The sequence below is a fragment of the Nothoprocta perdicaria genome, unplaced genomic scaffold, assembly GCF_003342845.1.
Source record: "Nothoprocta perdicaria isolate Ctin4 unplaced genomic scaffold, notPer1 scaffold_4, whole genome shotgun sequence".
NCBI lineage: Eukaryota > Metazoa > Chordata > Aves > Tinamiformes > Tinamidae > Nothoprocta > Nothoprocta perdicaria.
Window position 1 is genome coordinate 3,463,732 of NW_020455643.1, and position 27,575 is coordinate 3,491,306.

The 27,575-nt window shown below is 42.1% G+C and overlaps 1 protein-coding gene across 2 annotated transcripts; it reads right to left on the minus strand.

Annotated features, from left to right (window-relative positions):
• Nucleotides 1-142: 142 nt before the first annotated feature.
• On the minus strand, nt 143-27,317 carry GOLIM4 (golgi integral membrane protein 4). Of its 2 annotated transcripts, XM_026045315.1 has the most exons (16): nt 27,118-27,317; nt 15,533-15,607; nt 14,591-14,640; nt 14,093-14,146; nt 13,450-13,600; nt 12,132-12,214; nt 11,462-11,545; nt 9,195-9,368; nt 8,090-8,422; nt 6,787-7,025; nt 6,443-6,522; nt 5,842-5,954; nt 4,810-4,977; nt 4,027-4,095; nt 1,894-1,974; nt 143-1,568 (listed from the first exon to the last, which is right to left on the minus strand). In XM_026045315.1, exons 1-16 carry the CDS (start codon nt 27,302-27,304, stop codon nt 1,413-1,415), a joined length of 2,097 nt encoding a protein of 698 aa, XP_025901100.1. In that variant the 5' UTR covers nt 27,305-27,317; the 3' UTR covers nt 143-1,412. The 2 variants fall into 2 exon arrangements, with proteins under 2 accessions (XP_025901100.1, XP_025901101.1); XM_026045316.1 differs by lacking the exon at nt 11,462-11,545.
• Nucleotides 27,318-27,575: the final 258 nt, after the last annotated feature.

The window sequence follows — 27,575 nt, forward strand, 5'->3', positions numbered from 1 at the left end:
ATTAAATTACATTCATATAAAAAGTTAAACTAAAAGTATGGTTATGCACCATTATTAAAAGAGGGAAAAAAAATCCCCAAACCCTCCCCTTTTATATATTAACAAATACTTCCATGGGGAGCTACTGTGCGCCTCATTTCCAGCAATGCGGCATAGCCTAGGAACTCCAGATTCCCAATCTCCTTTTAATATTAAATAGCTAGGGTCTGTACCAATACATCCATATTATATATTCATGAGCCGTGATTATGCTTATAAAAGCCTACCAAAGACCTGTTTTTTCATGGTGGGTTTTTGCCCCTTTACATACAGGCATACAGGCAACGTGGGGAGGATTTGTCTCTAGTCTCATTTTCAGACTAGAAAAAAAAATTWAAAAAATTCTTTTTAAATCAAGGAAATAGAAATCCTGCCAGATTATCTTCTGCTATTTATTTACAAGATGTCCTGCACCAATCACGTCAACTCAGTTAAAACTCCTTAACTTTCTCTACAGTCTCCAGAAAGCATGTCACTAAAGTGATAAAATTACTGATCTGAGTAAAAATATTTTATCTTTTAACTAGGATGACCACATTGTTCGTCCTGTGAGTCTTCCCTCGTGCGACAGCTGTAGTGTTTAGATTTGGCATACTGGAACTTCAAGTCTAAATCGCATTTTAGCTCACATCACCTCAGCACACCATCATTTTCATTATCTGCTATGCAGTGCATGTAATTGAAGTACCTAGGTACGCTCATTAAAATAAATGCATAATTTAACTGTATATAAACAGCTGCTGAAATTAGCAGCTGTTAAGATGGCTGTATCTTGAAAGCTTGTAAAACTTGCATATTTTATAACTGGTCTCCAACTATAAAATGAAGGCCTGGTCCTGGAAATACCTGGGCATGTGCTTATTTCATGAGATTATAACTACTGAAACTACCTGTGGGCCTAAGGCTAAGCTTATAAGCACTGCAGATTGTGCCTTGCACAGGTAGTGTTGCCAGCCCTTAGTCATCCAAGAGTGCCAAGGAAGACAGGGAGTTCAAGTGACTAATGTTGGCTGGGTTTAGGCACTAGATACCTTCTGTCAGATGCTAAATGTACCTGTAATTAGACCAGAAATTAAATGTACCCGAAATTAGACCAAAGCCAAAAATGGCTTTGTCGGACTGACAAAGTAAAAGCCTTTTCCAAAGTAGCCTTTTAAAACATTCTCAGAATTATGAAACACGAGACCTATATGATGTCTGTTCATGTAGAGTTTTAATATAAAAGAAATGCTAATCTAGAGTATCAAAATACTGTATTCATATAAATGTATGAGAGCATCTAATAGAAAAGTAAAAAGTGTAAAAGGCAAACGTTTTTGGAAGTAGATTGGGAATGTCTGTCTGCTACATTTGACCCACAAAAGACAAGAAAACTACATCTCCCCTCGTCTCCGAGTTTTTGCTGCAAGAGCTCCACCTTCCTCCTCTTCCTCCTCTTCTTCCTCATAATTGTCTTCACGAACTTCCTTGTGGTTGTTCTCTTCTTGCAATTCTTGCTCTTGATCTGCCCCATTATTCTTTTCATCAACCTGTTTTAAAAAAAGTGAGATTCAGTGCAAATTACAGTCTTCTTATTTTTGTGGTTATGAGCTATGGTAATAGACAAGCCAATGGAGAGGGAAAAAAAAAAACCTTTCCAGATGTTTAAGGCTGAAAGGTCTCCAGGAAGCCTGAATCCATGCGGGGGCAGAGAGATGAACAAGAGGGAACTGGGACAGCTTGAAGTTTTGGGATCCACGACGAAAAGCAAGCTACAACAACTGCTATGTAGTGTCACTGCAATATGATCACAGCTGTGCTGAGTCTTTCAAGTGTTGTCATGTCATTGTGCTGGTGGCTTTACACAGTACTTACATTTTCGTCATTTTCGCCATATGGCTCCTCAGCATTTCGTTCCAGTTCTCGCTTCTTCTCTTCAGTCAAGTCTTCCTGGATCTACAAAGGAGAGAGATGTTCTGTACATTTTAATTTTTCTTTTAAAAGCAGCCTGTGGCAAAAGCAAGCACATTTTCACAGCTTATATTTTCACAGAATGAAGATTCAGGTCAATAGATGGAGAGGGCATGGAGAACTTAAAGGTGAAGAAGCAGGGAGGATGCAAAAAAAAACCCCCAAGATATTCCCTTGCCGGAAGCTGATTTTATTTTTAATTACAATTTTCACAAACTCTTTCATCAGCAGTTAACTCATATTTAGATTTCTATTTCATTTTTTAACTTTAGACACAACAAGGCCATTTTCTCCTTGTCCTTTTTAATGATATTGTCGTAACAGCCAAGTCACTGCTGACGCTTCCACCCACTCTGGGCTTTCAGGATTATRGTTCAGTTCTGCTATGTGATATGGGTATTTATTGATAATTTCCTCCATATTTTCCCCAACAGTTGATTGATCCTGCCAATTGCTCCTGGAAAAATCACAAAAGAGCAAGTGGGTACAGAGAGTGAAGAGTAATCTCTTCCAACCTTCTCCTTGATGAAAGCAATCCACATTGCTCTATTTTCCAGATGTTTTGGCTTTGACCTATCATTTTTCTTTCCTAACAGCCCTTTCATTCACTTCAATRGCCCTTTCCTTTTAGCTGCAAAGTAGGATGAGTCATGTTTTGTAGAAGTAAACTTGATGTCCTGATGGAGAGTGGTGGGCACAGAGTCTAAATGCTGTTCTGCAGGTTGGGTAAGGTGCTTCTGTGAAGCCTTCTGCTCATCCCCATGGAAAAGAGACATTTCATGTGGTCAGGAAGCATTTGCTCCTCGCTGCTGCCACCCACGCCTGCCACAGCGTGACAGATGGTGAGGATGTGACTGCTACTTCTGACAGGAAACCCTCCCTGCACCAGCTGCTATCACCAGCTCAACAGCAGCAGCAAGAGCTGACTTCTCTCTTTCTCTATTAATCTCCATCAGTAGCAGGAAAGCTTTTCCCAATAGGAAGGGAAGCTGCTTGAGGGAGGCATTAGGCTCTGTATTGCTGCTGCAGAACAGCAACTAACAGCAACTACCAAACCTGCATCGCTTGGAGGTGTATCTAGAAAGATTTGAACAATAGCAACATATAGTATTGTGGCCTGCTGAATAAACTAATTTGTATCATTATAATTATAGCAAACTAACTCCCTTTGCTCATTCAATTCACTGCCCATTCTTAATATTTCTGCTTGGGGTTGTAGTCCTTTATGAAATGCACACAGAATTATTTCCTGTAAGTCAAAGAGAAATTGCCAAAGGCAAGCTAGGCAAACTATCCCTGATCTCTAACAACCTGAATTGATTTAACTGTATTTTGAACTGGGGAATTTCGGTACACCAGCTAATCTTGAGGCAGCGGTCTTCAGAACTCAGTGAGGAACAGCCATTTCTATGGCTTTTTGCTAGTCCTTATGTATGAAGTTGCTTAGGTTTGTACTGAAGAACTGCAGGAAGCATATGCTAGTGCCTGTCCTTTCTCCTTCAGGTCAGAGCAGTATGCCAACATCTTCCCAAGTATTTGATTCCATGAATAATACGGGTTTAAATACCTTGAGTTGCTTAGAAGGAGCACAGATGAATCAAAGTCAGAGCTAAAGAGTAAATAATGGACCGAGAAAGCAGCTTGCCCAGAACAGCAGCGCGTGACTAGAAATGCAAAGTTAATGAGGTTTCCAGTGACTTTTGGAGGGGTTGAGGTTTTCAGAAATGTTTTCTCAAGTTGTGAGTGGCTTAATCTTTTCAATTAGTGCACAATTAATAGTCAGTTGTATAGAAGATTAATGGATTGCAGAATACAAGCATGAGTAGCACTAGAAAATGTAATTAACTTTATATTAATGGACAGCATAGTAATGACAAAGACTTCCTAGGTTTCAAAGAGTCAGAAATTACCACTCAAAGTAATTTGAGTTCTTTTACATTCTTTCATTCATTATAAAAGAAACCAAAATTGAAAATGAATGGAGATCTGCTATGTTACCAGCATTCACAGGTACCTTTTGGCCATGTTCTTTCTTACCTCTTCTTCTCCCTCTTCCTGGTACTGCTCATCCACATTATCTTCTTGCTGGTCAGGATTTCCTGCCATCTGCAGAGAGATGATGTGAGCGTTCAGTTCTGTATGCTTGCCTATTGATTTTACAGCTCTGTCAGTTAAAGCTGTGTGTTCTGGAACTAAAAACTATACAAAGTAATAATAAGAGCATAAGAAATTATGGTGTGTTCATTAACATTTATGTTATCCTGGCTATACAATTTAGAACTGCATTAAATTAAAAAAGATAGAGGCAGAATGATAATAATAATAAAATCATTTCACAGAATAAAGCAAGATTGTCCTACTAAGCAGGAAGACMATGAAATATTCACACCACTAGAGACCAATGCTATAAAAATACAGATTATCTCTACTTAGAGGAGGTAACAGTTTAAAATGCAACTCAAGTGTGCAGAATTTGCTGGAATGTCATTAGTAGGAAAGTGACACCAGTGTCTGCAGTTGATTGAGTGTTAACAGTGTGGACGCAGCATGGAGGGGATCTGAGACGGGAGGGGTGCAGTGAACACGTCTGCTCGTAGGGGCGGCGTGAGGGCAAACGGGCACCCCAAAGCGTGCGACTACTGAACTCCGCTGAGTGGAGTKGATGGTGAATTCACCGCAGTGCATCGCCAGGAGCAGGTCTGTACTCTGAGCTGCTCATGTCAGGTATGATTTTACAAAAGGCCTTTAAAATAAGAGTTTGGTGTTCGCACATCAAGATCTCTAAAGAGCACCTACGGGTGCTTCCTTCCCTCTACTGACCACGAGGTGCTCCTCCATTCCCGGATGTCCCTGCTTCTCACTGTTTTCTTTGTGCTTTTCATTTTCATCAGGTAGATTTTCCTCTCTCTCTTGCTCAGCTTCCTCAAATTCATCTTCTCCTTGATTGTTGGGATCATCAGCAGGGTTCACGTCTTCCATTGCTGCCTTCTGCAATTTTCAAAAGTGAGTGTTAAAGGCACATTTTTAATCTCACAGTTCAACTCTGTTTCACTGGAAAGCCACCCTAGCACCAACTCTKTTATGGACAATAGCCCAAAAGGGCTCACCAGATCTTTCAGTGCCAGTTCATCCTCCAGAACTGATGAYCTCTGAATGTACAACAGCGTGCAGGAAAAACAGCCCCATAAAAACAATCACCATAATTTAAAGAGTGAAAAAGGAAATTCGCTCCCCCAAGGAACCTGACCACACCTGCCTTAAAAGGCATTTTTCATGCTCCATGACACCAAATTAGGTGAGGAAAGTGAGGAAAAACTCAATATCCAGATCTCTGAGCAATCCACATCACAACCTCGGTTATGTTCAGTTATGAAGAATTATTTCTTTAAAGAACTATCATTTCTTCTAAACTGACTATATTTAGATCTAGTGACCACTGATGCCTGTGGAAAACTTCCAGACTGCTTCAGTGGGCATGTCTGGTATTGAGTTGGATCTTAGCCACTTTACTAATGATACCATTAAAACCACTGTCACCACTACTTTTGACTGACCACTAATTAATTATGTGTGCTATTCCTATGAATCCAAGTTTCTCTCTTCTAAGTCAAAAATTTTATGCCACATGAAGAACAGATCCAAGGGACATRGCAATGCAATTTGCTTCTAATAACAAAGCTTCTTCTGTTTTCTTCCTAAACCAGTAAGGACAACAATATCCTAGATGTCAAGCTTGCCTTCCTTGCAGACCTGCGATTTATCTTATTTTTATAGCATGTAATTAGGGTAGGTGARAATTGCGGGTTTTAGCCTCAGTAGCCACTGCAGTTCATAGCATCTTAATGCACTCACCGATTCATCTCCCTGATGATTTTCTGCTYGATGTTCTGGTTCTTGCTGCTCATTTGCATTATTTTGATCATCCTCTTCACCTTCATCTTGGTGCTGGTTGTCATGTTCATAAGCTGACAAAATTTTATTATTACAATTTGTGTTACAGCACTTTCTAATTAGTCCTTTCAAGAAACTGTCTTGTATGTGCTAGCTTCTGTTCATGCTTTTAGCAGTAAGCAGCTCTTCCCAGAGTAAACAGCTTGTTTAGAAAGACAGTGCCAACAGAATTATTATGCCAGTAGGAAACCAATATAGGAAGATTATATATTGAAGAGAAGATCAAACAAAATCACAGGCAGAGCCAGGAATGTAATAGAGATCCAGAGTCCAATACCAGCTTATTCAGTTGGACAGTTTTGAGAACATGGGTAAAATCATCACCAGTATCTGTATTTTAGTGCAACAACTCAGCCAGTACAATCTGAACTTCTGGTAGTAAAACCTGAGTTTGTTATTTCACCTGAACCCAAACTGGACACAAAATGAACATTAATTTCTTGCATGAAAGGCAACAGAGGGACCTGCGAACACAGTAGGGACGTAACAAGTTCCATCTTACCTTCTTCTTCTTCCTGAACACCTGCTTCTTCTTCCCCTTGTACAATATCATGGTCCATGTTACCATAATGAYCTTGCTGGCTGAAAAAATTAAATGCAAATATGTCATTTCACTTTCAGAAATAATATTTTCTGTCAAGAAACAAACCACCCTAATGCATCTGCCCAAACACCAGCCAAAAGGTGTTTCAAAACAGCTTTCTACTTATTCCCTAATAAGTTTCCATGTTTTTCCATTCCCTAATAAGTTTCCATGACTTTAGTTTCCTTGTAGCCACCAGCTGTATGATGGAACCAGGAGACGCAGTGCACAGACCCCAACAGACTGATTTGAAAGAAGTTAACCTGAGTTGTTTCTTGTAGAGTTTTTCTCCTTGTTCTGCCCGTTTCTGCAGCTCAAGCTCTTTCTCCTGAAGCTGCTGCTGCCGTAGTAGCTGTCCCCGCAGTCTCTGCTGGTGCAGCAGCTCCTGATGCTCTCGGAGCTGACTGGCTTCTTCTGCTCGTCGGGCTGCAAGCTGTTGCTGCTCCAGCTGCTCTTCATAGGCAGGCTTGTGTCTTTGTGTGACAGCTTTTGTTAACGCTGCCTGTCACAGAAATGTGTTTAATCATAAATTAATCAAAATTAATTTAAGCTGCAACAACCAGAAACAGGAATGCACAAGACAGTTTTACCAGAATTAGAGGGAAAATTATGTGAGTGCTAGATGCAATGGAGAAAACTTACAGGTAAAGCAAGAAGAAACGTAGGTGAGTTTTCTGAGCACAGCCTTTTGAAGCTTTGATGTTTGCACAGACACCCATTGTGCTTCCGTTGACCCAAATGGCCATTTCGGGACGGGCTGCTTTGAGCCCCATGCCAGGCACCGCGTGTTCTTCACGCCAGCACCACTTACCCACAGCTCCTGTATGGCAGCTGGGCCCGGGCCTGTTTAACAATGCACTACTGCTGTACTACCTCAACATTGGCTTCTCATCATACCAGAACTGTATGGTTATTCTGGTAAGAAAATAAGTTGTTCAAAAGACCTAAAGTGAGGCCAATAAAAGATATTTTCCAGTGGCAATCCAATATAGAATGCGAACCCAGGACTCTGGTTGTGTTTACAGCAGCATAAAACAAGACTTGCCTTTGCTGATTTTCCCCAGCTCTTCTAGAGATGCCTGGCTTTCAATTAGAATTACCTGTCAAATGACAGTGAACGCTTGGATGGAAAGATGTTAGGGAAGGTAGATGTATTTGAATGGGAAGCATTCAACGGTTTGTGGGGTTACCACATAACGACATAGGAGAGCTCCCCATGAAAACGCTGAGCGCAGGTCCCATTCTCACCAGCCATCTTCTTCCCATCARCTACACAGAAAACAAACTTCAGGCAGGGGGTGGGATTCAGGCTGGCTGCTCTTTTTTTCCATCTGTTGCTTTTTATCGTGGAATTAATGTTTCTTAAATAGCTGCATTTGGCAAGCACTGCAGTGAGCATGTGCGTAGCCTGGGTCCTATGCACCTACGAGCTGTGCTTGAATCCCAAACTTCCTGTAAACGTGACACTGACTTTATGTGAAAATAGGTGACAGCAAGACAGCGCCAGCCGTGGCTGATTTAAACAACAAATGCAATCAATTAATAGGAAAGAAAATGGCTCTGTACCTCTGAATGGTAACGTTCACCCAACATGTTGGTTTCTTCCTCTTTCTGTTCCTGTTTTTTCCACTCGTGTTCTTCTGCTACTTGATCTTGTTCCTCCTCTAAGTGCTCAGGCTGACCTGCCTGCTCCATTTCTTCTTCCTCAAGTTCTTTTTTACGTTCCTCTTCAACTTGATCAACAYGTTGTTCTTCATCCTCTCCTGCTTCTTGTTGCTCCTGAATATTTAGTTCCTTGGCACGCTGGCCCTCATGAGTCCCTTTCCTCAGATGAAAACCCTCAGCATCATCTTTTGTCTCCTGGGTATTTATTTCTTCTCTCTCTCTTGGCTTCTCACTCTGCAAAACACGTTCAAGAGCAAAAGATATTATAGATTCTATGTTTTCAAGACACCTGAGGACCAGATACAGATACCTTTATTCTTTCCGAGTACAATTTTACCACCGCAAGGAAAGCCAAATGGCTGCTTTGGAACAAGATATCCTTCTTGCCAAGAGATATCAATATCTGGCTCTTGGCCCTGTGCAACTAAGCAACATGTTGCACAACAGAATGATAAAATAACCCAAGCCTCTCTTTATCTGAACTGGAACTATTACAAGTCCATCCATAAAGAATGCTTTACATTTTTATTTACTGTGGCTTTTACTGGATAAGAATTCTTGTAAAAGAAAAGCACAACTGACAYTGTCACCTCTAGCCTTTCTACATAGCATTTTTTCCTTTTTGTGCATCAGATAAAGTTAACATATCTAAAATCTGCCACTGAAACTTTATAAAGCAAACAAAGAGAGAGTTTGTTTAGGTCTTATTTAAGTTTTCCTGTATAGGTAGGATACCTAAAATTTTAAAGACTGTATATCATTCCAAAGTTTAAGGTTTCTGTAAGCTCTTCTCTAAGAAATCCCTAAAAATCAGTCTGAAAGGAATTTACAGCCATCATTGACATGTTTTTATATTATGAAACAATAAACTGTTCCTCACTACTTATAAGCTGATAAATGCATACAATTACGCACATGCTTCTAATGGAAATTAAGGGTGTAATAATTAATTGTGCTGAATAAGAACACGCTTCTTAGGGCTTCAGCAGCCAGTCACTACTTATACCTCCTTATGCTCTTCAGCCACAGCTTCGTGGTGTGTTGGGAGGTCACTGCGGGCAGAAGGTGCTGCCTCCTCCGGAGCTGCTTGACCGCGTGGTCTTTCCAACTGCTCAGACTGCCGGAAACTTGGCATTCTGTGGAGCGTATCCTTCAGCTGCTTGTATTCCTCCACCTGGGACTAAAGTCAACATGCATTAATTATATTGTATCCAAATAATCTGCCTAGTTAAACGTAGTCACCACAGAGTGAAGTTGCTGCCAAAACAGATACCAGAGATGCTGGAAACTCAGAGCAAACACCAAGGTGGAGAAGAAGTGCGAGGTTTTAAGACTGGCTGTTTCCATGCACTAGAGAGCACTGATTCACCACAATCTTTTCAGCCAAAGTGCACATGCATACAAGTATACTGGGGAAAAAAGAGACAAAGATGAAGATTTGTTATTTTCATGTCAGCAGAATGACTGTCAAAAGGGGATTACACTTTTCTCTCTGTAGACTTTAAAAAGTTAGGGAAACTGAGCAACACGGCTCTCCTTTATCAGGTAGGGGGAAGAAAAATAAGGAAAAAAGCAGTGTTTTTTAGAAACAGCAGTCAAGTTTTAAAGTAAATAAATATATATAACATGTCATGAAAATGCCAAATCCTCAACATTTAGACAGATGTTACAGAAGACATAGTCAAGATACGGAACTGAGGGAAAGGAAGTCATAGAACACCTTCAGTGAAGAGCAGGAACAAAGAGGAAAGCTGAATTTCTTTGGTTTTCCTAAAACACAACAACAGGATGTTGTAAATTGTGTAAATTGATCTGCTGTTCCACCCTGTACGAGATCAGGACCCTTTCAACAAGGTTTCATGACTAGTGTGAGAAGCAAGGCTGGTTACTGTGCATTTGCAAGTCACTGTCTACGGACAAGTCATTTGCTGTGACTGTCTACAGAGACAAAGAACAACTCTTGAAAAAGACAGGATTTATAGAAAAGCTGCTCTACTGACACATACGAAATGTGGTGCCCCTGGGCTGCTACCCTAGTAGGGGCAGGGGAGAAAAGAAAAACTAACTCATATTCATATAGCAGGGAAAAGTAATGATTTATCATCCATTTTGAAGTTGAGAGGCATTTCATATTCATATATATATTTTTAAATATATAAATGTGTGGGCACACATGCATACATATATGTATTTTTTAATTCTGGTTACAAATTGGCCAAGGTTCAGACCCAGTGACTGCGTAGGTCATTTWGTGTCTGTTACGTGGTATCATAGCAATCAATAGTACAGCAGACAGGCATGGTGCATTGATGTCCAATGCAAAATACTCATACAAAACAATATCCACAGTGCTACAGATTGACATGATGCAATGCATGAGAGCAGCTCCGAAGCTAGACGCACCTCGAAGCCTCTTCAAAAGACTATGGCATCCATTACAACAGACAGGCCTAAAAGCAAAGCAGAATGCAAAATAGTTACACTCGTCTTTCCAGAGGGAAAGACAACAAGCAGAACTTGAGGGAAAGATCCAGTCCTTTAAAAGCCACTCGTGGACCTTGGGAACACTTAAATGGAAAAAGGAGTCAGGAATCAAAYAGCCTGACACTGCCTTGTTGCTTTTCCTCTGTCCATTTGCTGAGTCTTTCTCTGCTCCAACATGACTCTTGATTTTGGGTTCCCTGTGGCCTGCACAGCGTGTGCTGGTACAGCTGGCCAAATCTACAAGAGCTTCACAAGGTTTGAGCTTAATATTGAGTTCTTTGAAAACATCATTTAAGAAAGGCAGTGCTGCTGCTCCTTTTTAGCTAATTTGAGTTTTACTTCGTGTTTACTTTCCTCTGTTTATACTCTTGCTTCTGTTGCACTGATGTCTATAGCTATATAGCTTCTGGTCATAYACAGAATGAGACTGCCTTTTATATATATCATAGTTCATGTCTATGTGATCCATCTGAGTACAGAAGTTCTAGCAGAGAAGACAGAAAGAGAGAGGTACTCAGCATCTCTCATGGAGGGAGAGATACTGCCCATATCAGTAACACATGCACACTTTGGCCTATATTAGAGTTTGTATTTTCKGAATCCCTGGAATTTGCTGCTGCTKCTGTTAAAGAGCAACCCTCTAACTCATGCATTTTTCTGGAGTGTGCAGCATGGTGCTCCCTGCAATTTCCCATGCGAAGGCTACATGCACAACGTTATAGTCAGCTGAACTTGGAGAAAGGAGTTTTAGGAAGGTTAGAGGCAGTGCAAGCTGCTTTCCCTTCTGACCTGCGCTGCAGCTAGAGCACTCTTGTGGTCTTCCAATGTCACTACAAGCCGGTTGTGTTGAGAGAGTAAGTTCTTATGCTGTTGCTATACAAAAAGAAGAACATTAAATGTTTCACAGTAAGTCCATTCTAGAAGCAAATCCAGCAGCCTGTGGGGTTTTTGAACTTTCAAGATATATTTCCATTTATTTCAAAAAAGAATTCTGGGTAGAGTTACAGCTCTTAGATATTCAACATGAAACATATTAAATCCAAATGAAAGTGAGCACTGCAAGCAAACGTAAGTTAAATTGCCAGAATTTGTACGTCTAAAAGATGCTGGAGTACCTGGTGATGAATGTTTAAAATGACAGAAACGGAAACCATTCATTCTGATAAACTTTGTTTTAACCTTTTATTACAAAGTCCTTTTCCCAATCCATCTAGTAAATGTTTCTCCTGCAATTTAGGCTTTTTTTGTCTTGTGGATTGAAGGAGATGGGGAAAAGGAAGGAGAATTAACTGCAAGTGGCAGAAGACAGGAAATCCAGTTAAGCCATTTTCCTTTCTCTTTTGCCACAATAGAGAAAAATGCAAGTTCTTGTTATAGTCCATTTCCAGCTTGTTAAAACTTGAACTTTAAGACCATGCRGGGAAAAAGAAAATCCCTCCTTCTTCGAAGCAAAGCTTACCTTGACATCTTGCAGCTGAGTGTGGACGTCTTGGTGAGCTTTCCTCAGCTGCCTGTTCTCTTCTCGTAAATTATAGAGCGATTCTGTTTGAAAGAAAGAACAGAGAAGCTGAACCTCAGACTGCTAACACTGGGTAAAGCACCAAAATTAAGATTACAGTATCAACTGCATGATATACTGCACAATTGCTATAGTAAAAACAGATCATATCAGAGTYTGTTTACACTGCATCTCTCTACCCACTTTGGAAAAAGCTTTACCATTCCAAAGGGAAGAGTCTGAAATTCCGTTAAATCTTAGCTTGGTGCATCCAGCGTGCAACTGGAATAGTTCACACTGGGCACCACAGGTGGCAAAATTCATTATGACAATCTGAAACTTTAAAACGAAGAAAGGAAGCTACCCTTTTCTCTTCCCCCTTGCCCCACACTGCATCTGGTCAGTGAGATTCCTGCTCATTCAGTAATTCTCACAGAGGTGGTACCCGGATGGCCAGCCCACCTAAACAGCTCCACGTCTGGGGCTGGAGAGAGGGGCATCTTTCCCCAGCTCTTAGTCAAGTGCAGCATTGCAAGGAGGYACGAGGAAACTGCGCCCATGATCCAGGTGCTGCAACACGCACTGCTACAAACCTGCAGAGCTCCAAAATCACCAATGCCATGTGAAGTCTCAGCCTTTTGTTCTTTGCAATTGTACAACTAGGATTTATAAGTCCTGTATACTGTAAAGAATTTCTTTAACAGGAAATTAGATGCTAAAAGGAAAAATCATATTATACTTCATCCTCCAAATACACTGATGTAATGTGTTTCAGAGAAACCAAAAAGTAGAGCAAAAACAAGATATGAAACATGCAAAGTCACATCTTAAAGAGGCACAATTAAAATTAAATCTGTAATAGATTTAATAGAAGCAGCAAACATCCTTTTTCCTTTCTCTCTCCTCTCCCTCTCAAATGAAAGGCATGTGGAAAACCTATTTTTTTCATATTTGAAACTAGTCTTAGAGCTAAAAATGAAAGGCAGAATCAACCACACTAAGATTTAACAGCCTTTTAAGTGGTATGTTTCTTACCACTTCTCTAATCTATGCAGAAATACAAACCACATACTTGAAAGTAAAATGAAGAGATTTCAGAAGAAAAGACAAAATCATCAAGAAAAACACATCAGCATAYGCTCTGTGTGAATGTCCTGCTGCTGAGAACAGACAAAATGCTCTTCTGTCTCATATCACACATCTCCTGATATTGGTCATTTTTAAATGCAGTATCAGATGTACATTTTAATATGGGCAGCCAAATACAGGTTGCATATACCCTTCAGCTTGGAAATTTCCTGCTCTTTTTCTTGCTGCAGTTGTAAATATCGCTCCTTGTGATCGCTGAAGGTTCTGCTAAACTCTTCTCCTTGTTTTCGGTGATCTTCCTCAAGGTCAGCATGCTGCTTCTTTAGCTCTTCATGTTGACTCTGCAAGAACCAAAGTTGCACATTGGAAAAACATTCTGCATCTGCATATCTGGCCAATACTGTCTTTGGCAATTTGTTAAATACATCCAGATGAATAGCAAGCATTCATAGCAAGCAGTTTATTATTCAAAGCATGCACATTACAGATCCTATCCTGCACAAAATGATCTCTGTGACGGGCAGTCTCCTCTTCTGAGGCTACGTCATCTCACCTGGCAGTTGTGCTCTTCCCCTGGGAATAGCTGAACACGTCCGGGAAATTCCTGACATGCCAAACTATATAGAGCCTGGTAAGCAAGTGTTCCATACAAGTAACTCTATTTGAAAGGATTAAACAACCCACTGGAAAACATGGCTTGTAAAAACTGCTGTAAACATGTCCTCCTCTTGTAAAAGAAAAGTCCCATCTTCTGCCATGCTGGAGGAAACTAGCAGAAGCCAGYGAGACCCCATCCCCTTGGGAGAGCAGCCCACCCGTGCCCAGCTACCTACCTTCAGCATCTGGTGCTGTACACTCAGCGCACTGTAGCGGCTGTTGGAGTCTTGCTGCAAGATGAAAACACTGGTGTTACTGGAATGATCCTGTCACACCCCTGACTTCTGTACCTGGACTTCTGTCGGAACCACAAAGTGGTTATAACTCTCCTTTGTTATAGGTCATCCCTCCCACTAGCTCAGCAACTGGTAAATTAAAGTTTGAGCATACAACTTTATATATAACAACATACATAGCAAACAAAAGTATGTTTTCCAAATTAATTTTCTGTTAAGAAATCTTACTATTGCTTATTACAGTACAAAGCATTAGGATATACCTTCTCAGAGCACTTGAACATGCAGAGTGGAAATGCAGTAAGAGCTCCTTCAATTAGCATTTTGTGAAGTCACTCCCTTTAAACAGTTTTAATTTCAAAGCAATCATTTTTTCTTACAGTTCAAACAACATCCAATATTAAAATGTTAAAAAAGACACCAAGAATGACAACTTACCCTTCCTTTATTTAGGGTTTCCTGTGCTTCAAGCTTATAAACAAGAAAATCTACAACATAAAAGGGGAAGCCAGGAAAGTYAGAATCTGTACAGAAATAACACATGGCATAAGTATTGCACATGCAAATTCCCTTAAGAGCTGAACACTTCTGTAGTTACAACTTCTCCCCCAAAAAGCTTTAATGATTAAGATGAATTTAACCTAATACTCAAAACTTTTGACAAGCTATTTTAATATAAAACTAGGCTAAAGTCATTAGGAATATATTCTAAATCTTACTGTGAGATATAGACAAAAAGGCTCAGGATAACATGGGGTAATTAAATCTATTCCAAAAAAAAACCTGACTTTTGTGCAACTACAGACAACTGTCACTAGATGGCACCAGAAAGCTACCTTAGAACTACAGAGGGGTTTTTTTTTTTTATATATATATATATATATATATATATATATATATATATATATACACACACACACACACACACACATACACACACACACACACACTTGCTAGATTAGTTGCTTTAATTCAAACACCGAGTCATCAACTTTAGGAATAATAAAGAATTTACTCTGAAAGTTGCRAAGAACTGAGAATAAAAAAGCTGGGAAAACTCAGAGCATTTTACTGTATAAAAAATTCATCTATGGAATGTATGAAAAGAGCCTGTTATTAACTTTAATTTTTTTTTTAACATGATGCCAGAACACACTTTGCACATACCCATACTCCATATCCATGGTGAGGTGTATGTATAGCTACCTATGCAGCGTCTCTGCTATCCTACGTGTGCTGTAGGGGTCTGTAAACACCAGCAGTATGGATCCCACAGGGGTCCTGTTACTGTGTCAGGCACTGCTAACTCATTTCACATCGAACAAGACAGCACAAATATTTTAAAATATTCAACTTGTTAAAACAAAAAGCATGAGTTACCTTCCTTTGCTTTCTTATGTTCCAGCCGTTCCTTTTGTAAAGACTTCTCTAATCTTGACCTGTGCTCATATACAACTRAAAAGAGAAAATTTTGTACACAATTAATTTAAAAAAGAACTATATAGTTAAAAAAAATCCCCCTAAATCCCTCTCCCCAGCAAACTTGAAGGCCAAAGGCCCAGAGCAGCCCAGGAATCAGGTCTCACAATGTAGGCCCCTCTGCACCATTTGGTATAAGGAGTGGCCTTTCCCACTCCTTATATCCATCCCAGCCTGGGGTTATCCACATTCCTGAGCATGGAATGCAATAAACATGAATGCACCTCAGCCCTTTATGGAGACGGGTGGCTATGAGCATCTACACAAAGTCCACCAAGTCACCTTCCCACCTTCCCTTAGCACACCCATGTTTTCTTGTGTTTTCATTCTCTTTTGCCTTATTTCAAAGGGGAAAAAAAGACGGGAACAATCTCCCATTGGGAACGCTTTGGAGTGAATTCCTGCCAGGAACCACTGCTCACGAGGAGGTGAGGGACACAAGGCAACTCAATTAGAGGCTCGTTTCTCTTCCGTGGAGCCAGGGCAATGGTCTCCTTTACCAGTGTTGCTGAAGACCAACACRCTGCTGAATGGACAGTGTCTGAAAGCCCGCAGGTAACCCAGTGCCATGGGAATCAGATGATAAAAGAGGTTCCTGCGAGTCCTTGGTCATCGCATAGCGAGACACAGCGGCCGGATTGCCTCAGGAGCTGTATCGGAGCGGGGAAAGGAGATCTCCACTGTGGAAAACTCCATTTTCAGCTTCATGAATGAAAACTTAAAGAAAAAAAAAGTCCAACCAACCCTCTATACTCTCAAAACAACCTTTTTCTAGGTTTGCACCTTACAACAAACATTGCATTTTGAATATCTGCTCTCTTGGAAGAGATGGAGAACATCCCTCCTTTACCCTCTCCTCCCCGCTCACACAATGAAGGATCATTCTCTGAATTTCCCTATTAAATGTGCAAAGGAGAGAGACCAATTTAAATTCCAAAGACTGTCTAATTACATTAGCTTAAGCTCAGCTGAACATAAACACCTCTCCCTGTCCAAATTTCAGTTTCCCAGCACACTCTGAAGAGCGGCTAATACAAGTTAATGGAACATACAAGTTTTCCATTAAAAGTAGGAAACCCATCTTCAGAAGAATAAAACATTGATGAAGAAAAGCTTTTAAAGGGAAGATACAAATCATTCTTTGATGCTTGGCAGCCACAGCAAATTTCCTTTAGCAGTTCAAAACCTGTTCTCCATTGCACTCAGATGTACTGTGCAGCTTCTGTAGCTACTGACTTGCCTGGAGGCTGAAATGCTGATCAGTCCTTGTCATCTCCCTGGACTTTTTATTTATTGTCTAAAAGTCAAGGGCAGCAGTCCAAATGAGCTATATATCCAACATATGCATATATGTATGTTACATATATAACCCTAACCCTGCAACCTGTGAGGAATGTGCACAGGGGCAGCAGCTTCCAGAGAAGGGAGCAGGGCAGCACCACAGCAAGGGTTTCATCTTGACACCAAATTGCATTGCAAAAGGAAGGGAGGTTGTAGCATAGCAACTCGGAGGGAAATGAAAATCCATAATGGTTTTCTCCTCCCCTGCAATCAGGATTGGAAATAGGCTTCTTGGCAATCAGGCCAGACCACACAGGGATCCCGAGGTGCTATTTTTCATTTCGCTGCTTGTAATTGCTGCTCCACCTTGCGCAGCTCCTCCTCCGCTTTTAACAACCCAGGGGGAACCTCACACCAAAACCACMGTGACAAGAGCAGGAAGAAAGGGAAAAAATAATGTAATACTTGGATTTCAGGGACCACAGCCCTCCACAGCCCTGTCAGTAATTTCAACAGCAGCTGAACTTTACCAGCTCCATCTYGCACTTTGGAGCGATGGCTCCAAGCTCCTCCCAGGCAGCCCATCCCTGCTTCCACTTCTGCTCCACTTATGTTTGGAGTAACTGGATTTGGAGTGGCTTAAAATAGTCCTTCAGATGACTAAAATAAGCAATCCAAGAAAGGGCTGTGAAACAAGAAACAAGCTTCCTACTACCCCTCTCCTCTCCTAGGTCATTTGCTGCTTAGCTCAATGCCACTTATTCCCCAAGTCCTCCCTGTGCAAGTTTATTAACTATCTGATTAAGACTGAATTTAAGAAAACAAAGCCTCCGTATTTCCCCTTCCTTATGTCCTTCTTGGGAATAAGGTCAGATATTGTAAGGACATACTGCTGTTTCTCTCCTATTCATGTGATTGACTCCCACCCATCAGAACTCCCTGAACTATAAAGGTCTTGGTTATTACGGCCATYGATTCCTCGTCCACAGCCAGCCTGGATAGTGCAGCCTCAGACATCCCCATCTGAGCAAGATGGGCAGAAAAATATATACAAGGAAAAAGGCTTCCCAGAGGATTGCACCACTACGGCCACCACTGAACGTTAATTACAACACAGGAATCAAACGGTCTGGGGAAAAAAAACAACTTACTTATCATTCATGGTTAGTGCACTCACCTCGGCTTGGCACCTCTGAACAGTTAAACCATCATTAACAAAAACAAGCCACTGCTGTACACTTAAAAGAATCTGAAGCATGATTCAAGAGAGTCTGAAACACCCCAAAGCTCATAGTGACATATAATGAAAACCTGAGATGACCCTGGGATTTACACATGCAAGAACTGCTGTTAGTTGCAAGGCTACTGGTTGCTCGTGCAATTCGGCAGCCTTTCTCGGCGCTTACAGTAGTATCTTTGGTTTGAAAACAGTAGGGTTTTTTTGGTTTGAAAGCAGCAGGTTTCAATTGTCTGGGCAATATTCGGTGGCAGCCTGTGGCCAAGCAGCAGCGCGTGGGAGCCACCGCTGGCGCTTCCCTGCTAACCCTACCGAGGGCTGTGGGACAGAGGCTCGTTACAAAAACACCATTCAATTCTCCATTATTTTCCCTGCAAACAGAACCACTCGAGATGTGAACTAATGAAAATATCTTTTCTGTCGAGAGCGAAGGTCCCTACGAGGCTGGTAAGAATCGCTTCAACAYGTATGCAGCATAGCTTTTTCAGTCCAACAATAATAATTAAGAGTTTGATCAAAAAGGAGATTTTTTTTACTCAACTGATATTAACATCTTGTGCTTGGAGGATATTTTATGAATATTGCAAGAGCTGCTCCCCTGGGTTCAAACCCATCAACTCGGTGAATCTGACATTAAGCAGCAAGACCCGCTATTTACCACTGACAGTTTCAGAACCCCCACGTGCTCACGTTACTCCAGGAGTCCCACACACAGCACAGCCCGTGCTGCTCACAGCACACACCAGCTTATTTGATTTTATTAAAGCTAATTAAGAATTTCTCAATTTCACTGAAATGCCTACTTATTGTAAGCTTTTAATAAGCAATTAAGCTATGGAAGTATATCCTCTAATAAAAAAARAAAGGTACATTTTTCCTAGTCTTGAAGTATAGTGCAAGAAACAATTTTACAGAAACCTTACAGTAACAGTATATTGAACAAACATGGAAGCTGTTTCATATAATATATCTTTTAAGTTTTTTGAATTTCTTTAAGAAAAACAGAAATAGCTGAGGTATCTGAAATTGATTGTGAGAGAGAAACAGGTATTTTTACAGCTTAATTATGGAACAATTTTGCATACAGACAGGATGGATTAGTCTCATTTTGTTCACAAAAAAAAAAAAAAAAAAAATCCACAACAAGCACTGCCTGCAGCACTGTGGTTATATCTGCTTTAAACCAAACTCCTGCACTTTTCCATTTACTTGCATGAAAACCAATCAGGTAATTGCTTTGTCAAATTACAACCAGTTCCTACAAGAGAAGAACGCAGAGCTTTGCCCAGAAAACTCCAGCCGTTTATTGACAGTCATACTTAAAAATAACCAGTGCTTTAAATCCCTGATCWTTTATGTTGGTCATAACATTAATGTCTTTAAGAGAGAAGATGGCCTTTAATATCCAGAGCCTTCTGATCAGCAGGCCAGTTGCTGCAGTTTGCGGGCCAGTGACTGAGCAGGTACCTGCTGTGGAAGCCACTGACATCAGGGAGCTTCGCACGTCCTGACACCGCCGRGCTCGGTAACAGACTGTATCAGGAACAAGAAAACCTCAAGAAGCCTTGGAATGGGCGTACAGSTCAGACAAACATATAAGAAAATTCATACCCTTATCAAACCTTCAGCTTTGCAAACAGAGAAGAGAAAAGCAGAGCGTGCAGGAAGTGTCACTGGGGTGCGCTTCTGGAAACGGGAGAATTTGGGCAAACACAAACACAGGCTTGTGCTGCTGACAAACAGGCCGGGCTTCTACTCAGTATCAWGAGGACCCGAAAATTAATTTCTGAACTGAAAACATTTACATTTACTATCGAGTTTTTACTTTACTTTTTCTTTCTTTGAAGTCAGTAACATCTCCAGGAAATATAATTTGCTTTTAAAAAAAGCTACTAACTAAAACATTCTAATGATGAAGTGAGAGAGGGGAAGGTATTTATCACATTAAGCAGTAAACTGTAACAGCTGCTGCTAAATGCAAGAGCTTGGAAAAGGATATTAAATATGCTTAAATATTTAATGCATAACCATTAAGTTTCAGACATGACTTATATTGAGAAAAATCATATTTTCTATTCCAGAAAAGATTCCTTCAAGTCTTCAATGTCATTCACCATGGCTGGGGTACACGAGATTAGATTAGAAAATGCCATGTATAAGGTGAGATGCGGTTTGCCCAAAGATGTTAAAGGGTTTTTTTTAAGTGATGCTAAATACAAATAGCTTGGACAAAGTGTGTTTAGTCATTTTAGAGGTAAGTTCTTAACCTCTTTTGCTTTTATGATTGTGTTTATAATGACAGGTCATTTTATTTTTCTGCCAGATACATTTACACAATTGCTGAATTCCTCTCCTGCTGAGTTGCTTAAATATTACTCATGTTATCCTTTACACTACACAGCGTGGTTGGCAGATTTACTTCTCAAAAGCTTCTATTCCTTTAAATTTTCCACTTTTTTTTTTTTTCTTCTCTCTCTCCTCCTTTTCTTCCTTACTCTGCTGTTTTTGTCTGGAAACACCAAGTCCTTTTTTAGCAGGGACACAATGGCACAGGAGAGCTCCTTCTCTCAGATCATCTGGGTCTGCCCATCTCCCAGCTCTAGGAAACACAGCTGTGTTCTGTCAGAAACCATTCTGGGCTTTTCTGATTTTACAGATTTTGGATTTCGATTTGATTTTTGATTTTACGAAATCAGCAGTTTCTATAAAAAATTGTGAGATGTCAATATTTTTAAAAAGTTTTTCAAAGACTAGCACAAAATCAAGATTTAAGAAATAGACTGTATATATTTTAATGGTCTCTTCTGCTCAAAGCATACATTTTTATTTTTATCATAATGATATATCACAAGAAAAATGATGCAATAGTTACRGTTATCACCTTACAAAACTGCTAAACCACTTCCTTAAATTAATTCATGACAGTTCTAACGGAGGGACTGTGTCAGCTCCAGCCGTGTCCTTCAGAAAGGCAACACAGAAATCAATAGCTTGAGCTACTGGTTCATAGCCTTTCCTGGAGCAACAGATCACGGCCAAACATTAAAATGTGAGTCCAAGCTAGAGAAAACAACTGAAACACTGTGTGAACTCCAAGGCAGCGGCATCGACGGGAGCAAGTTACCTTGTTCAAGGCCACAAGCAGGCCCTGTTCCCCCAGGATCTGGGCACGAGTGCCACACTCAGGGACCCGAGCCACCCTGACAAAATACAGCACTGCACTACGTTGGGATGCCTTAGGGAAAAAACAGGATACCTAGATGTAGAACAGCAATCTCTTAAATAATAATACTTTGTAGAAAAGCCTGAGGATGTTTGATTTATGCTAGATTTCTAGRAAAAGAACAGAACTGCATCCAGCTGGTAAGACCCTCATTTAAAAACAAGAGTGCCCAAACAGGCTGAATACCCARTGTGCTCACATCACATTCCAACGTGACTAGAAATCTACAATCCGAACCCTAAAACTACAAGCATAATAAACCAACAAGATGTTCTTCCTTAATTAATGATTCCATATACTCCGCGTTTTCAATGATCTGAATCATTTAACATTCACTAACATTAACTCTCGGATAGCACTCACCTTTTGGCAGGGCAGATTTACCTTTCCTAAGCAAGGCTCCTATTCCAAAGCAAGCAAGGTGAACTGCCATATTAACCACAAACTGCGGGTAGTATCCTCACCACTAAATAAGGATGTTTTAATGCAAACTCCAAGCTCTGGGAATGGCTGGAGATTCCAGATAACTGGGTGTCCCTCACCCAGTTATGCAGGGTGACCAGGCTGCATCCTGCCCAACAAGAACATGCAGCCCAGCGAGATGATGCCTTTTGAACACTGTATTTAAGACACAAGAATTCAATCAGCTTTGCTCACAGAGGAAATAAGTCCGGTCGGCTTTCCTTTTACAGGAGAAGCAGCCATCTCACCGGAACGGCTCTAAGTACCCAACACTCAGACGTTAACTGTAAAAATTTTGTAAACACCATTGCAAAGTCACCCTGCCCACATGGTGCACTTCGCAGGACCAGCCATCACTTCAACTGTGCTGCTGCCCGCAGGACTTCTRGTGCCCTCGACATTGTCGGAATGCGGCTGTTGCATCCTCTGCTTCTCCTTCAGTCTCCCCCAACAGAGCTTGTAATATTTTAAGTGACACAGAAGCTTCTCTCAAGCCATGCTCTGCCAGGGGAGACAGATGTCATTTATCAGACCAACTGGATTTTGGAACATTTGCCTGGATGTCAAAGACACCAGGACTTTCCAAAGCAGCCACCCATCTACCTCCTCTTTCTCTTTCCTGCCTCATGTCACCACCTCTCTCTAGGTTCAAGGCAATTCATTGTCTTATAAACATTAAGGGAACATACAGGAGAGCAGATGCGTCACTTGCCTTTGCTCACTTTTAGAATTAGATTGCCCAGCAGAAAGCTCTTCTGGAGCACAGAAGAAATCCATAGCTATAATGAAACTCACAYGGGAAGTTTTTGCCTATAGCTTTTTAAAGTTTCCCATCTTCCCTTATCTACCTGGATGAGGYTTAACTACCTGCAAGCCATGTCTGGATGTCGTGGCTGAGATGCAAGAGTTTCAAGCAGAGTTTCAAAATAGCTGCTTTCTAGGTTGTAACAACATCTTTTCATRATCCTGTGAAAACGGGATGAGAAACTAATATCAGGGTGCAGCAGTGAATTCAGCGTGGCCCCAGCTGCGCCCCTGCCCTGCACATCCCACGTGCCCGGGGAAGCAACGGCTGCTGCAGCGGCACAACCGGYCCTTGGGAGCCCGGGCAGCGGCAGCACCCGGGCCCAGCGGAGCTGCTGCCCGCGGGAGCCGGCCCCGTGCACGGGGCGGACGACGCAGTCCTGACCACGCTCTCCAGCCCAGAGCTTCTCTGGGCACAAGGGCAGCCTTGGCACACAGCAAGTCTCTAGGTGCATTACAACTTCCTCTACAAACATGTTTTCCCCCTCCAGCCCCATATTGAATTATCTTCTGAAATTGAGAGCATCATTCTGTAGAATTGCCTGCAATCTGAATTTAATAGGAATCACAGGAATTCAGGCTGTTGTTGCTGTGGACAACAGTCAAACTACATAGGGCTACATAGTTGCAGCTCTTCCTGTGTGACACGTGCAGAATAAGGACACGTGCAGAATAAGATGTCACAAGAGCTGTCAGTCTGATAACATGCCACAGTAGTCGTTACCTGCTATTGCAAAGCATTATGCAAGTCTCCACATATACAACTGCTGTAGATCTGATCAGCTCCTAGGAGGTCACCTCCGAGGAAGCTGCTCAGTTTGGGACAAATGGGGACAACGGCTTCCTCAGCAGGCACAAAACTTTCTTTTCTGCTTGCTTCTGAGATGGTGCTTTCGAGCACTGGGCAGCTTTGGGGAAAGCCACAGGTTGTCTCTAATACAGTAAACTTTGAAATCGCAAGTCCAGAGCGCCTGCTGGTTTCCTCCCAAGATTAGCTCAGTCTCAGACTGCAGAGAGGTTGCCTGAAGTCCTCAGATAATTAAGGCTCTAATAGAAGGAGCAAGAAAGTTAAGATRGCACAAGGTACTAAGTCTAGGCTGTTATTAGGATTAGGGATTAAAGCAGATTTACAGTATACAAGGAGTTAGATAATACCTAGCGGCTAAGAAGACAGAAATTGTAAGGCTAAAGAGTATTTGAAGATACATTTAGACCTGAAGCAGTCAAAGATAGGATCAGCTTTGTCTATAGCTGTCAGTGCACATCAGTTCTAGTAACTGCAGTCTGCTCCTCTATAGTTTAAGACTTAGCCTGATGCATCTTTGTAGGAGACAAACAGTGTCAAGTTTTATTTTGTCAATTTAAGGCAGATGCAATAAGATTATCTTCAGATTTTGAACATATAATACTCAGAGAATTAAATAATCAGCCTGCTGAGAAGAATCAGCTTCTCTATTAAAGACCTTATAGATAATGGTGACTTTGCGTTTTCTTAGCAGCTTTGCACCGTCTCTCTATTACGCCCCCGGTATTCCCTGTGGGAGCTACAAAAGAAGCCTTACTTTTTCCATGTCCAACAGAACTTTGTTAAGAAATAAAAATACCAAAGTCTGATACTCTTTTGTACGATGGCTCGGAAGCCTAGTTTTCACATACAAAACCTTCTACAGTGTAAACTGCCTGAAGACCCCGACCTTACCAAAACAACTGTTCTTATCCTATTTCCCAAGCCTGCCCTTCTTCTAATCGCACCCTCATTGTATTTCAGAACACACAGATTCTCAGCTGAGTACCGAAGTTTTGAACACCGGACAAAGCCCTGGTCCCTACAGCGGCAGTTGCAGGTTGAATGAGCAGGCTAGATGACCGAGCCCCCTTTCTGCKCCACTTTTCAGTGCTCTGTGCTCCTGGAAGTGCTGTTTTTTTCCCCCAAGTATACAGGAGATCCAGTCCTGCTCCACGTGTTATATCCCTGAAGAGCAAGACCATCAAAGATAAAACATCTAAGACTAACTTTTCCACTGAAGAGGAAAAGCACAGCTCATCTGGGCACAAAGAACTGGCCAGCACCAAAAAGAAGGTTCTTATCACCTGGCACAGCTACAAAAACTTGAAAAATTATGAAGACAGACAATATAGAGAATGCTGGAAGGTGACTGGAGACCTCACTCGGAGCTACCCCACAGGATCCTGTAGAGTCTCCTTCTCTGGAGATCTTCAAAACCCACCTGGATGCGACTCTGTGCCTTGTGTTCTAGGTGTCCCTGCTTGAGCAGAAGGTTGGCCTAGATGATCTCCAGAGGTCCCTTCCAACCTTAACCATTCTGTGATCCTTCCAAAAATCTTGGCAAGCCAAAGGCGTTCAGGTCTAAAACCCTGACCTGACACAAGCTAGGAAGTCACCTTCATTCCTCCAGCGTTTCACCAGCTCACGTTTAGCTGGGTGCCCTACAGCTTCTTCTCCAGGTACACCTGGGAGAGCTACTCTATATGCCTGAACAGTCACAACTTACCCAGCCCGAACCAAGCAGTGCTTCAGAGTCACCCAAGYGCTTCACGCCAGTTGACATTCCAGGAAAATAAGCCCTTCTCAACCAGCCAGGAGAGCTGTAAGCACTTAGGAATCTAGAGTGGTGGGCACRGATGCTATTTTCTTCCTGACAGTCATTTTAACAGTGAAAAGATTTCAGTGCACTCCCTACATAATTCTGCTCCCCAGACTGTCTCTGCAGAAGTATTCTTATTTTAGGACAAAAGCTGGTYATGTCACAGGGAAAAGATAAGTCACACTGCTTAGCAACAACATGTTTTGTTGCTATTTCATGAGTGATTGTTCTCTGAATTAATTCTTCATGTYGTTAATGACAGAAGAAAAAAAAAGCTTAGGTATTTGCAGAGATTTTTTCTTTGGCAGGAGAAAGACTGTAGATTGAAAATCCAGGTCATTTAAGAGTTCAAAGTGTAGTCAGATGCTGCATCTGCAAACACATGATCTCCTGTTAACGTTTAACATAGTTTTAAACTAGTTAAAGAAAATTCCTCTTTTGTTTCATATTAAAGAGTCGCACAAACACAATAACTGATTACATACAAATCAAAATTATTTCTAAACCTTTCCCATTTGCCTGTCTTCAGGTGAGCTGGGCACAGACACCAGTTCCCATCTAGAACAGTTGTTCTAGGTCCCACTAGTAAATTTCTGCAGATGGAAGAGATGATGCAAGGCAGTTCATCCTGAAAAAAGAGCTGTATTAAACCCAGGGAAAGACAGGGAATAAAGGTTTATTCTCCAGCTCACTAGGCCCTGACCCTCAAAAAGTGCCTAGCCATGTACTTCCTATTTGCTTTAGCGAGAGACTAGGCTTGGCACTGCACCTCCTGGGGTCTCGGCCTTATGCTCTCTTACTTATATTGGCTGTTGCAATAATAGAGGAAAATCTTAAAAATCCACTTTTATTCTTAAACCATGTTTTTTTTCCTTGTATGTTGTAACTTTTTTTTGTCCCTCCCCCGCCCCCTTTTTCTTGGAGCATGTTTATGGCTATCATTTCAGGTATGGAGCAGATTGCTTATTTAGTACACTTAAAAGGCTGGCACGGGTCCCAGAACTGTAATTGTTTTAGGTAATTCCATTGATAATCAAAGGTAACGACACTTTCACATCCTGGTTGATATTTTATGTTCCTCTGATACACTAGAAAGAGCAAGAAGAAAGACGCAGGGACAATGCTACGTATATAGCTATCAACCACTAGTTGCCTGCTCTTTCCATGAATTTATCTGCAGAGATGCCAGCTACTCAAAATAACGTTTCAGACGTGGCATGTTAATCTAGCAACCCGCCAGCAATGACTCCAGCTGATAGTTTCTCCCCTTTCCATTAGGCCAAGATTTGCTGTATGCTCCTCCTCTGCATGGCGAGAGGGACGTAAAAAGCTGCCTTGGTSAATTTTAACCTGACAAGTTGTTCCTGTCTCTTGTTTTCCTCTGCAGCTACCTCTGACAAGGACACAGGCCAGCAAAAGTAGCTCTTTAGCCATGAGCCACATACACCTATCTGGCAGAAAGATGAGTAACTTCTTGGTGAAGAAAAAAAGATTTCATCCCTTTTTTCCCTCCAAAACACTACAGTTTTATTGCTCGAAACTGAAACTCTACGAAACGATGGCCTCAGACCACAGTAACGGGCACGATCGGCTGCAGCACCGTGGCAAGGCTGGGAAGGTGACAGCCAGCGAGGCGCAGAGCTTCCCGCCAAGCTTCACACCAACCTCCCCGCTCGGCCCCCGCTCCGGGCGTGCAGACACCCCAAACCAGCATCATCTCATCTTCAAATAGGGAACCCCCCTGGCTGGGCCACCCTGGAACRAAGATGCATGCATTTACGTGGCAGCTTTGGACAAAAAGAAAATCCAGGTCACGCTAAAGGCCACGGAGCCGCCTCGCTGGAGCGCAGCGGAGGCGGGAAGGCGGCGGTACCTTGTAGCTGGGCAGAGAGGGACTCCTGGTGCTGCTGGTACTTGAGGGCCATGGCCTCGGCCTTGCGCAGCTGGCTCTGCAGCTCGTAGTAGAGCATGGCGCCGTAGATGCAGCCGAAGACCACGACGAGGAGCAGCAGCATCTGGAAAACCCGCTTCTGTTTCCGGGAGCACATCCCGTTGCCCATAGTCCCCGCGGGCTCCCGGGGCCCCGCGGCGCGGCGCTGCTCAGCGGCGGGCGGCCGCGGACGGCAGCATCGGGACGAGGACGAGCTCGAGGAGCGGGGGCCGCGCGGGCGCCTCAGCCGCGGGGCGCCTCAGCCGCGGGGCTCCGCGCCGCCCTGCGCGGCCGCCGCGCCGGGACTCAGCGGCGCGCGGAGCCTCATGCCGCCCCCGAGCCGAGCCGAGCCGAGCCGAGCCGAGCCGAGCCGCCCTCCGCCGGTCCCGGGCGAGCAGGAG